At 47.2% G+C, this 12150-nt stretch overlaps 1 protein-coding gene across 1 annotated transcript in view; it reads left to right on the top strand.

Moving 5' to 3' along the window:
• Window positions 1–1644: 1644 nt before the first annotated feature.
• The window catches only part of napgb (N-ethylmaleimide-sensitive factor attachment protein, gamma b), a 52784-nt gene continuing 42278 nt past the window's right edge, over window positions 1645–12150 (top strand). Inside the window, exon 1 of the mRNA XM_085992355.1 lies at window positions 1645–2074. Within this exon, the coding sequence (XP_085848481.1) occupies window positions 2022–2074 (53 nt within the window). The 5' untranslated portion in view covers window positions 1645–2021. The remainder of the gene's footprint in view (window positions 2075–12150) is intronic.

The following is a 12150-nucleotide window of genomic DNA, read 5'->3' as shown; positions in this document are numbered from 1 at the left end:
TTCGTACAAACCTTTAAGAAGGCAATAAAGGCTATGTACAATGACAACATTCCGCTGCAGCATAAGGTGGACAATTTCCTGTTTGCCTACCGGAATGCGACACATGCAGTCACCAACCAGACCCCGGCCATGATGTTCTTTAACCAAAGGTTAAGATCTCACCTGGATTTGCTCAGACCAAATGTACGAAGAGATGTTGAGAGTAAGCAATTCCAGCACATCCATGAGAAGCCAACAAGGAGCTTCAATGTAGGGCAACCAATCTTGGCCCGCGACTACCGAACAGAAAAATGGCAGCCAGGAACGATATGCACACGGCAGGGCCCACTAATGTACACAGTGGACGTTGGGGAGAACATCGTGAGACGCCATGCTGACCAGGTCCTAGAGTCACAGGAACAAGTCAACCCCATGCCGCGCCCATACGTACCTGGTGAGGAAACCGACGTACAGGTCGCATCTACCCCAGAAACAGTAGCATCGGAAGCTGATGACCCAACCGACGACAGGGTGCCAGAATCGCCTCCGCACCAAGAGCGAGACACTCGGGAAAGGTGCTATCCAGAAAGGATCAGGAAGCCTCCCCAAAGACTGAATATATAAATGGACTATTTTCAGCTAACGTTGTATATTAAAAGTGTTAATTGTAATTAGTTTGATATTTAATTGTTAAATGAGTGTTATGGTACTGTTAATCTAAAAGGGGAGGAATTGTAATGTATATACCTTTAAGGGGGGAACTACTTTTTACAGCTCATGTATACTGTAGTACCGGCAGTGACCACACCTGTATATAGCAGAGTAGAAATCTGTACAGTCAGTTCCAGAGTGAGCCACGTTGAGTAAACACCTGTTGTACCGTTCTCCTGCAGTCTGTGTCTTACTACTGACGGACACAACAGAAAATCTCTGCCACTTTCACATCACGGAGACCTGGCGGCTCTTTGGAGGCTGGTACACTGACAGGGAGAAGGTGTACCAGCCTCTTCAATGGTGCACATGGGAACCACCTTGAACATGCTGTGCTTAATGTGCATTAATGATAAGTTTGGATGCTTCAAACTTTAATTCTCATGACATCAGTAAGATAAAGCGTGACTTAAATAAGGGGGATATAGCCTATATATTGCACTTTCCTGATTATGTCTGCTAATTTCCACTTGTTTTTGCACCGGTTTTTATGTTCCACTGTATGCTGATGAAATTCTCAGGAAACATGGGTGTAAGTTCCCTTTGGTAAGCATGGGAAATGAACTGGTGTAATTTCTGCATCGATGCAATACAGGCAATTCTAGGGCACTGACTAAGCGCCTAATATTTTGTGCGTAAATCTAGCCGGATCAGAACTGGCTTAAATGCAGGAAACTCGCATTCCCTGGTCTTTTACATGAGGGGCATGATTAACTAAATGGGATTTCATTTAGCTGTGTAAATAATTGATGGACATTCGCTGGTAGTGAAGCACTGCTGGAACAACGATAAACCCGGAGCACCACACCTTGCACCAAAACAAAATTGCAATCAATTCCAAGCTGCAATCTGCAAGTTCAGCAGACAGGGCAGGAGGGGGCACTGCGCTAGATTGTTGGCTGCAAACCCAGCGTCGCGCGGCCGGAGCGACAACGGGGAGGCGGACCCAGGTGCGCACGCGCGACTTTAACAGGACCAGCTGAAGCGAACGCGCCTGCGCGTTTTTAGCTGGCAACGGGGCGAACGCGCCTGTGAAACTGAAGCGGACGCGCGCTCTGACGATGGGCCGGCGTTAATTTTTTCGGACCATCTAGTTTGCGTCGGTAGCGCGTCCAAACAGCAGGGACCTTGCGAGACGCCGTCGTATCGCGAAGTGGGACGGGCAGAGAGGAAGTCTAGTCGTCAAGACGAGGGATTTTGATTTTTTTAATCCGGTCATTTAATCAAAACAAAAACCAGCCTGCCCTCGTACGGAGAGACCGTTGATTTCGTGTCCGTTTCATTTTTAAACGGGGGGGAAAAAAAGTGTGAGGTTTATTTAGGAGGCACGGATGGCTCAGAAGATAAACGAGGCGTTGGAACACATAGCGACTGCTGAGAAATGGTAAGCAAGTCAAGCGGCGGCGGGGAATCCCTTCACGTCTCTTGTTATGGTGAGCGCTGGTCGCTTTTTTTGGGGGTTGTCAACGGTTTCCGCCACAGCACCTGAAGTGGAGGGGCTCGCGGACGCTGGCCTGGCCTCGCCTCCCCGCGGCTGACACGGCCGTGCGGCATTCTGGGGGTTGTAGTCCTCTTCCCCATTGGCTGCTGCTGTCCGGCAGCGGCTGACGCACTACAACTCCCGAGAACCTTCGCGCCCTGGTGTGTTTCCTGGCCTCGCTCTCTCTGCGTTCTTAATAAGATCAATGCAGATGGGGAAAGATCGTCCGTTCACCTACCAGACCTATGGACCTTTTCTTCCCCCACAATTGCACCTTCCATTTGTCTCTCGGGTCCATTGCAATACAATTTACAGTTGTAATGCAAATGTATCCTTAAATGCATTTTGCCCTGGCCGATGTTTATTCCTCAACCAACATCACTAAAATCGATAATCTGGTCATTATCACATTGCTGTTTGTGGCAGCTTCCTGTGCGCAAATTAGCTGCCGCAACAGTGACTACACTTCAAAATCTTCTTCGGCAGTCCCTTGGAACCGAGGATGACTTGCTTCCACATTAAAAATGAGTTCTCAGGTGACTGATAAGTCCAATGCGGGACCTACAGTCTCTGTCACAGGTGGGGCAGACGGTGGTTGAAGGGGCGGGTGGGTGGGGTGCTTGGGTTGACATACGCTCCTTGCGCTGCCTGCGCTTGGCTTCCGGTTGCTCCTGGCAAAGAGACTCGAGGTGTTCGGTGCCTTCCCGGATGCTTCTCCTCCACTTTGTGCGGTCTTGGGCCAGGGATTCCCAGGTGTCAGTGGGAATGTTGCACTTTTTCCAAGGAGGCTTTGAGGGTGTCCTTGAAGCGTTTCCTCTGCCCACCTGGGGCTCTGTTGCCGTGTCGGAGCTCCGAGTAGAGCGCTTGTTTTGGGAGTCTCGTATCGGGCATGCGGACGATGTGACCCGTCCATCAGAGCTGATGGAGCATGGTCAAAGCTTCGACGCTGGGGATGTTGGCCTGAGCGAGAACACTGACGTTGGTGCACCTATCCTGCCAATTAATTTGCAGGATCTTGCGGAGGCAGCGTTGGTACCTCTCCAGTGCTTTGAGGTGCTGCTGTACATGGTCCATGTCTCTGAGGCATACAGGAGGGCGGGTATCACTGCTGCTCTGTAGACCATGAGGATGGGACGACCTTGGATCTGGACTGGAGGCGACGGAGGTTGAACAGTTTCCCGTTTGTTCTGTAAATTAGCTACATTCCAGCGGGGAGCTTACTGAGGGTGAGATGGAGCATTGCAGCAAGGAAGATCGAGAAGAGCGTTGGTGCGATGACACAGCCTTGCTTGACCCCGGTTCGTACGTGGATTGGGTCTGTGGTGGAACCGTTGATCAGGATCACGGCTTGCATGTCGTCGTGAAGCAGGCGGATGATGGTGACAAATGTTTGAGGGCAGCCGAAATTTGAGGAGGACACTCCATAATCCCTCATGGTTGACAGTGTTGAAGGCCTTTGTGAGATCAAAGAAGGCTATGTACAGCGGTTGGTGCTGTTCCCTGCATTTGCATACAAGAGAAATACACTTCAAAATAGTACTTCATTGACTGTAAAACACTTTGGGATGTCTGGTGGTCGTGAAAGGCGCTATGTAAATGCAAGTCTTTTATCTTTCGGATGAGACGTTAAACCGAGGTCCCGTCTGCCCTCTCAGGTGGACGTAAAAGATCCCATGGCACTATGTCGAAGAAGAGCAGGGGAGTTATCCCCAGTGTCCTGACCAATATTTTTCCCTCAATCAACATCACAAAAAAAAAAACAAGATTATCTGGTCATCATCACATTGCTGTTTGTGGGAGCTTGCATTGCGCAAATTGGCTGCCACGTTACCCACATTACAACAGCAACTACACTTCAAAGAGTACTTCATTGGCTGTGAAGCGCTTTGGGACATCCGGTGGTTGTGAAAGACGCGATATAAATGCAAGTTTTACTTTTTTTTATCATTACCCTGTCCTGATGTCCATTCTAAGTGATAAGAACTCACTGACATCAGTTCTAAATTCGTCTTTTATCATTTTAAAAAGGACCTTCACGGCATGCCATAAGTGCCTTACATTATATCTTTTCTGCGCCATTTATATATGAAGTGTACGTGGAAATGTAGGGGATGGGAAAAGATAAATGTTTCCTCATAATTGAGTCCTCTTGACAATAAAGATCAGCTTCATGGCTCTTCCCATCTTTCAGGGCTTAATGCTTTCTTTGTGTCTTGGTATCCAGATAACACAATATTCAGGGCACTCTTAGAAATACAGTAGATTGCTTGATGTGTAGGTGATCTTTGCGTATATAATATGCATTTTAGAATTGGATAAATACTTGGAAGGGACAAAAAATGACAGGGCTATGGGGAAAGAGCAGGGGAGTGGGACGAATTAGATCGCTCTTTCAGAGAGTCAACACAGGCACAATGGGCCGAACGGCCGCCTTCTGTGCTGTGTCATTCACCCCCAGTGGTGTTCCACATGGATACCCAAGACCAAGCATAGTCTTAAAGTTAGATAGAGTTTTACAGCACAGAAAGAGGCCCTTCGGCCCATCGTGTCTGCGCCGTCCATCAATCCCTGTCCAGTCTAATCCCATTTTCCAGCATTTGGTCCATAGCCTTGTATGCAATGGCATTTCAAGTGCTCATCCAAATGCTTCTTGAATGTTGTGAGGGTTCCTGCCTCTACCACCCTTTCAGGCAGAGAGTTCCATATTCCAACCACCCTCTGGGTGAAAAAGTTCCTCCTCAAATCCCCTCTAAATCTCCTGCCCCTTACCTTGAATCTATGCCCCCTTGTTATTGACCCCCCTACTAAGGGGAAAAGTTCCTCTTTATCTACCCTATCTATGCCCCTCATCATTTTGTACACCTCAATCAGGTCCCCCCTCAGCCTCCTTTGCTCCAAGGAAAACAACCCCAGCCTGTTTAGTCTTTCTTCATAGCTGAGGCGCTCCATCCCAGGTAACATCCTGGTGAATCTTCTCTGCACCCTCTCTAAAGCAATCACATCCTTCCTATAGTGAGGCGACCAGAACTGCACACAGTACTCTAGCTGTGGCCTCACCAGCGTTTTGTACAGCTCCATCATAACCTCCCTGCTCTTATATTCTATGCCTCGGCTAATGAAGGCAAGTATCCCATATGCCTTTTTAACCACCTTATCTACCTGTTCCGCTGCCTTCAGGGATCTATGTACATGCACACCAAGGTCCCTCTGACCCTCTGTACTTCCTAGGGTCCTACCACTCATTGTGTACTCCCTTGCCTTATTTGTCCGTCCAAAATGCATCACCTCGCACTTTTCAGGGTTAAATTCCATTTGCCACTTTTCCGCCCATCTGACCAATTCATTTATATCTTCCTGTAGCCTGAGGCTTTCCTCCTCACAATTTACCACCCCACCAATTTTCGTGTCATCTGCGAACTTACTGATCATACCTTTTACATTCTCATCCAAATCATTTATGTAGATCACAAACAGCAAGGGACCCAGCACCGATCCCTGAGGTACCCCACTAGACACAGGCTTCCAGTCACAAAAGCAACCTTCGACCATCACCCTCTGCCTCCTGCCACTCAGCCAGTTTAGGATCCAACGCGCCAAGGCACCCTGGATCCCATGGGCTCTTACCTTCTTGACCAGTCTCCTATGCGGGACTTTGTCAAAAGCTTTACTGAAGTCCATGTAAACCACATCCACAGCATTTCCCTCATCCACACACCTAGTCACCCCCTCGAAAAATTCAATCAGATTTGTCAGACATGATTTACCCTTGACAAAGCCATGCTGACTATCCCCAATTAATCCTTGCCTCTCCAAGTGGAGACTAATTTTGTCCCTCAGAATTTTTTCCAATAATTTCCCTACCACAGATGTTAGGCTCACTGGCCTGTAATTCCCTGGTTTATCCCTGCTACCCTTCTTGAATAATGGTACTACGTTAGCTGTTCTCCAGTCCTCTGGTACATCCCCTGTGGCCAGAGAGGTTCTGAGGTCGGAGGATAATATGGGTTTAATTCAGCACCCATTTTAAAGTCATTAATCTGCCCTTGTTTTCATATAATATTTGATTATTAATAGTTAAATAGCAAAATATGCAACAAGCAGTGAGGTAGAGTTAGTTGAAGAATAGAATTTCTCTGCAGTATTGTGTTAAACTGAGGCACGGTCGCGCTGCCACGGGTGGGAGAATGTAATTACAGTGTGACAAGTTTTCATGGGCAGTTTCTGTTATAAATGTGAACGTAGGCATTTTTAATAGGATAAGGTTGACAAAAATGTGACAACAGGAAATAGATTTCATAGACAGGGAATGAATGTCGATGTAATATTTTTAATATAGATAAATGTATTAATATATTGGGCTGTAACTATATATTATAGTAGGCCTCCAAAGTAAAGCTTCAAATCCAATGGACAACAAAATCAGTCACTGCTCTGTAGATCGGATGTGAGACAACTAGCCTGATATAATATACTACTTCCCCAGGCAGTGTGCTGCTTATGAGTGCTTATATCTTGAGGGAATACAGTATCATGGGTCCATTTATTCCAGGGTGACAACAGGTCACTTTACCATATACCCTGGAGAGAATTGATAGAATATTAATGCTGCACAACATAGTTATGGAAAGAACCATATACCATTGTGGGTGAGCAATAACAACAGGAGGAGCAGGAGCATGATGACAAGTAGCCTTTATCCACCAGATATCAAGTATCTTCATTACTTTAGGTTGCAATTACAGAAGGTTATTGGATCGGTTTGGGTTAAATATACAAAGGTACTCGAGCAAACATGTCTCGTGCTTTTGGCATAATATCTCTGCCAACTTGGTTCAGTTGGTAGCAGTCTTGCTTCTGAGTTAGAGGGTTATGGGTTAAAGTCTAACTCCTCGACTTGAAAACATAATCTGGACTGACAGTGCAGTACTGAGGCAGTGCTGCATTGTTGGAGGTGCTACCTTTCACAAGTTCACGAGACAATTCCAGATGAGAAGGACCTTTTGGCCCATTTATATTCATCCATCCAGAGAGATCCTAATGTCCCGTTTGTTGCATCCAGTTGTTTCTTAAACCAAAGAATCATAGAATGGTTACAGCACAGAAGGAGGCCACTGGGCTCGTCGAGCCCTCTGCAAGAGCACTTCAGTTAGTCCCACTCCCCTGCCCTTTCCCTGTAGCCCGGCATTTTTTCTTCTTCAGGTACTTATCCAATTTCCTTTTGAAAGCCACGATTGAATCTGCCTCCACCACCCTTTCAGGCAGTGCATTCCAGATCCTAACCACTCGCTGCGTAAAAAAGTTTTTCCTCATGTCGCCTTCGGTTCTTTCGCCAGTCACCTTAAATCTGTGTCCTCTGGTTCTCGACCCTTCTGCCAATGGGAACAGTTTCTCTCTATCTACTCTGTCTAGACTCCTCGTGATTTTGAACACCTCTATTAAATCCCCTCTCAACCTTCTCTGCTCCAAGGAGAACAACTCCCAGCATCTCTAGTCTATCCACGTAAATGAAGTCCCTCATCCCTGGAACCGTTCTCGTAAATCTTTTCTGTGCCATCTCTAAGGCCTTCACATCCTTCCTAAAGTGCGGTGCCCAGAATTGGACACATTACTCCAGTTGAGGCTGAACCAGTGTTTTATAAAGGTTCATCATAACTTCTTTGTGTTTGTACTCTATGGGCTGGATTTTGATTGAGGAGGCGGGACTACAACTTTCGGGGTTGTAGTCCCGCCTCCATCGAGTTGCGGCCAACCCACGTGATTTTCACTTGATTGACCTTGTTGAGCCCACCCAGCAGGCCAATTAAGGGCCACCCGGCAACAGGTGACATCACAGATTGACATTTCATCTGTCAAGAGCTTTTGACAGATGAAATATCCGTGTTTGACAGATGAAATATCAGTGTTTGACAGCTGTTTGAAGCACATTTCTGCACATTCCACCAGCCTGTCTATGTCTTCTTGAAGTCTATCACTATCCTCCTCACTGTTCACTATTCTTCCAAGTTTTGTGTCATCTGCAAATTTTGAAATTGTGCCCTGTTCACCCAAGTCCAAGTCATTAATATATATCAAGAAAAGCAGTGGTCCTCGTACTGACCCCTGGGTAATGATTCAGGATTCTTGCTGCCACTGCTCTATATGGAAGTTTATTCCACATGTTGATCACTTTGTGTGTAGTAGAATTTCCTGAGATCAGTCCTAAATTTACCTTTAACTAGTTTGAACCCATGTCCCCTAGTTCTGCTCCTGCAGCTTAATTTAAAGTAATATTCTGGGTTAACTTTTTCTATACCCGTAACAATTTTATATACCTCCTATAAGAGCACCTTTCAGATGTCTCCTTTCCAGGCTGAAAAGCCTAAGGCTCTCTCCAGTATTTCCTCATACCTCCTCTCTTAGTTTAATATCATCTGTAAATTTGACTACATTGCCTTGAGTTTCTAAATCCAAAATATTTATGTAAATTTGAGAAAATAGTGGCACCAGTACCGAGTCCTGAGGTTCCACCCTCATAGGAACAGGAGTAGGCCATTCAGCCCCTCGAGCCTGTTCCGCGCTATTCAATGAGATCATGGCGTTTGCGGTAGAGAGTTCCAAACTTCTACCACCCTTTGTGTCTACAAGTGTTTCCTAATTTCACTCCTGAAAGGTCTGGCTCTAATTTTTAGACTATGCCTCCTAGTCCTAGAATCCCCAACCAGCAGAAATAGTTTCTCTCTCTATCTACCCTATCTGTTCCCCTTAATATCCTGAAAACTTGGATCAGATCACCCCTTAACCTTCTAGGGAATACAACCCTAATTTGTGTAATATCTCCTCGTAACTTAACCCTTGAAGTCTGGGTATCATTCTGGTAAACCTACGCTGCACTCCCTCCAAGGCCAATATATCCTTCCTAAGGTGTGGTGCCCAGAACTGCTCACAGTGCTCCAGGTGTGGTCAACCTGGGTTTTGTACAGCTGCAGCATAACTTCTACCCCCTTGTACGCTAGTCCTCCAGATATAAAGGCCAGCATTCCATTAGCCTTTTTGATTATTTTTTGTACTTGTTCATGACATTTTAATGATCCATGTGCCTGGACCCCCAAGTCTCTTTGGGCCTCCACTGTTTGTAGCTTTCTACCATTTAGAAAGTGCCCTGTTCTATTCTTTTTAGGTCCAAAGTGGATGACCTCACATTTGCTTATATTGAATCCATTTGCCACAGTTTTGCCCATCCACTTAATCTATCAATATCCCATTGTAATTTAATGTTTCCATCTATACTGCCTACGGTGTCGCCTATCTTTGTGTCATCGGCAAATTTGGATATATGACTTTCTATGCCATCATCTAAGTCGTTAATAAATACAGTGAATAGTTGAGGCCCCAACACAGATCCCTGCGGGACACCACTAGTCACCACCTGCCAATTTGAGTACCTGCCCATTGTTCCTACTCTCTATCTCCTGCCGCTCAGCCAATTTCCTAACCAGGTCAATAATTTTCCCTCAACTCTTAGTTAACAGTCTCTTATGTGGGACTTTTATCAAATGCCTTCTGGAAGTCCATATAAATAACATCCATAGACAATCCCCAGTCCACTACTTTAGTCACCTCTTCAAAAAATTCAATCACGTTTGTCAGGCATGACCTACCTTTCACAAATCCATGCTGGCTCTCTCTGATAACTGAAAATTTTCGAGGTGTTCAGTCACCCAATCCTTAATTATAGACTCTAGGGGGTTGATTTTAACTCCCAGCCGTGAGGCGGGCTTTGAGGCGTGTGAGGGGTTAAAATCGCAAAAACTGGGGGTCGGGACCCCCGGTTCCCGACACCTAGCCATTTTAACCCAGGCGTGTCTGATGGTCCCAAATTAGTCCCGCCTGCAACAGGCGGGCCCTTAAACAGCACTAATTGGCCTTTATAATCCCATTTTAACAGGCCCTTGCCTGTTTAACCCTTTTCCCACGTAAAATACGCCTGGTGGGGATCACGCCTGTGAAACCTGGCGTGAGCATTATTGGCTTGCTGACTATCCGCTGCAGGTCAACCATTAAAGAGGAGATTTGATCAGTCATCATTTGCAGGTGGCATGACTTTGTTGTTTCAGGCCTGGGGCAACTTTTACCAGGCTTAACCACACCTGTGGAAGGTTGGAGCCTCACACACTTCTCCAGTGTGACCTCCTGGGAAACCCCGCTCACCACCTTCACTCAGCGCTTCCTCAATGGAGGCATATACCAGAAGCATGGGAGCCATTTATTTCCTTCCCTTCTGGGCATTAGATGAGCTCGAACACCAGCTGCGGCACCAGCAGAACCAGGAACAACAGCAGCAGCAACAGGAGCGCCAGCCTGCTGCTCACCCACCTGAAGCTGCACAGGCCAGAAGGGGCCAGCGCTTGGAAGTGGCTTGAGAGCACCTTGCTGTACATCACGGGGCCATGGGGACCCGTATCTGCACTGGCAATGCTACTCAGAAGGACTTCCATGAAGGTCTGGTTTCTCTGTTCAATAGATGTCCATCGCTCCTCAAGAGATGCCATTCTATTATGAACACTCACCATGTTTTCCATACCCTGGCGACTTATGTCCTCCATGGAGGTTGCCATCCTTTCCATGGTGATGCGTTCATGCGCCAATGACTCCACAAAGGCTCTGCTCATGTTAGTTATGGACTCCTCCATTCGCTCCACACTCACATCGACCCTGGAGACAAAACCTGCCAGAGACTCCTGCATCTGTTCCTGGAGTCCCAGCCCCGCTGTTCTTATGGATGGACCCAGAGGCAGAGGGTGGACATGCAGCTGAGCCGAACTGGCAGAGTCCTGCGCCCTCCGACTAGCACTCTCCACTGCTGTCCCTGTCTCCACAATCTGCAGATGCTCACTTGTGAGCTGTGATACACCAGGTGACAACACTACTCTATGTCCCGAAGGTCCCACCGAGGTGTGAGTGTCTGCGCTGGTGCTGGGTGCGCTGAATTCTGCTGACGCTGCGCCCTCACAGGTTGCAGATTCCTCTGAGGAGTCTGGAAGCTCAGGCTCTTCCTCCTGGACAGTGGGAACGGGGGCTCTCGATGGTCCTGTGGGGGAGTGAAGGAAAGAGTTAGAGATGTGAGGTCAAGGTTACATGCACATTGCATATTGCAGATGATCATAGGTCCATCTGTTATAGCTTCAGAATCATTATCAGCGACTCATGCAATGTCAATGAGAGAGATGGAAAACTATTCTGTCACCAGCTTGCTGTGATGCACCCGTCTGTCCGTCCCCCACTTGCGCCTCATCCTCCAGTCCTATGATCTCCAGGACAGCCTCCTCCCAGGGGGTGAGGTGGGCTACTGATGGTGGCCCTCCTCCTGTCCTCGCTCGTTCTCTTTTATTGTGAGCCCTCTTTTCCTGCAATGAGGGAGACAAGTGGAGTTTGAGTGAGAATGAAGGAGTGAGTGTAGAGAATCCATAGCATAGATGCTTAGAAGGAGACAAAGATGGAGTGAGGTGGCAAGACCAAGGGCCCTCACTGTGTGTTGTCAGTTGTTTTCATAGCATCAGAGTGATAGGGAGTGTGAGGGCTGCATAGTCGAATAGTTAGGTGAATGTGAGCATAAAGAGAGGGAATGGGTAAGGGTACATGGATGTCAGTGTCAAGTGGGATGTGGAGGAAGAGATTGCTAAAGCTGAGTGCTGGTGAGGAGAGGCAATGGAGATCAGATTGAGAGTGATGGGAACTCCATACTCACTTTTCCAGTGTGCTGAAGGTCATGAAATCTCTTCCTGCACTGTATCCAGGTTCTGTGGGTAGCCGATAAGGAGTTGACCTCCCCTGCCACTTGCAGCCACGCAGCCTTTGTCTGCTGGGGAGGCATCTTCCTCTCTGATGAAGGGAAGAGCACCTCCTTGTGAGCTCTTGCTCCCTCCACTAAAGCCTGCAGGGCAACGTCGTCAAAACGGGGTGCAGACCTCGGTCTTTCTCTTACGCTGAGCTGGAAGCAGAAT

This window comes from Somniosus microcephalus, chromosome 7 (assembly GCF_052327205.1).
Source record: "Somniosus microcephalus isolate GS21.2 chromosome 7, FLI_Smic_1.0, whole genome shotgun sequence".
Lineage (NCBI taxonomy): Eukaryota > Metazoa > Chordata > Chondrichthyes > Squaliformes > Somniosidae > Somniosus > Somniosus microcephalus.
The sequence above is the reverse complement of the archived record's forward strand: the minus strand, read 5'-3'. Positions and strand labels throughout refer to the sequence as shown.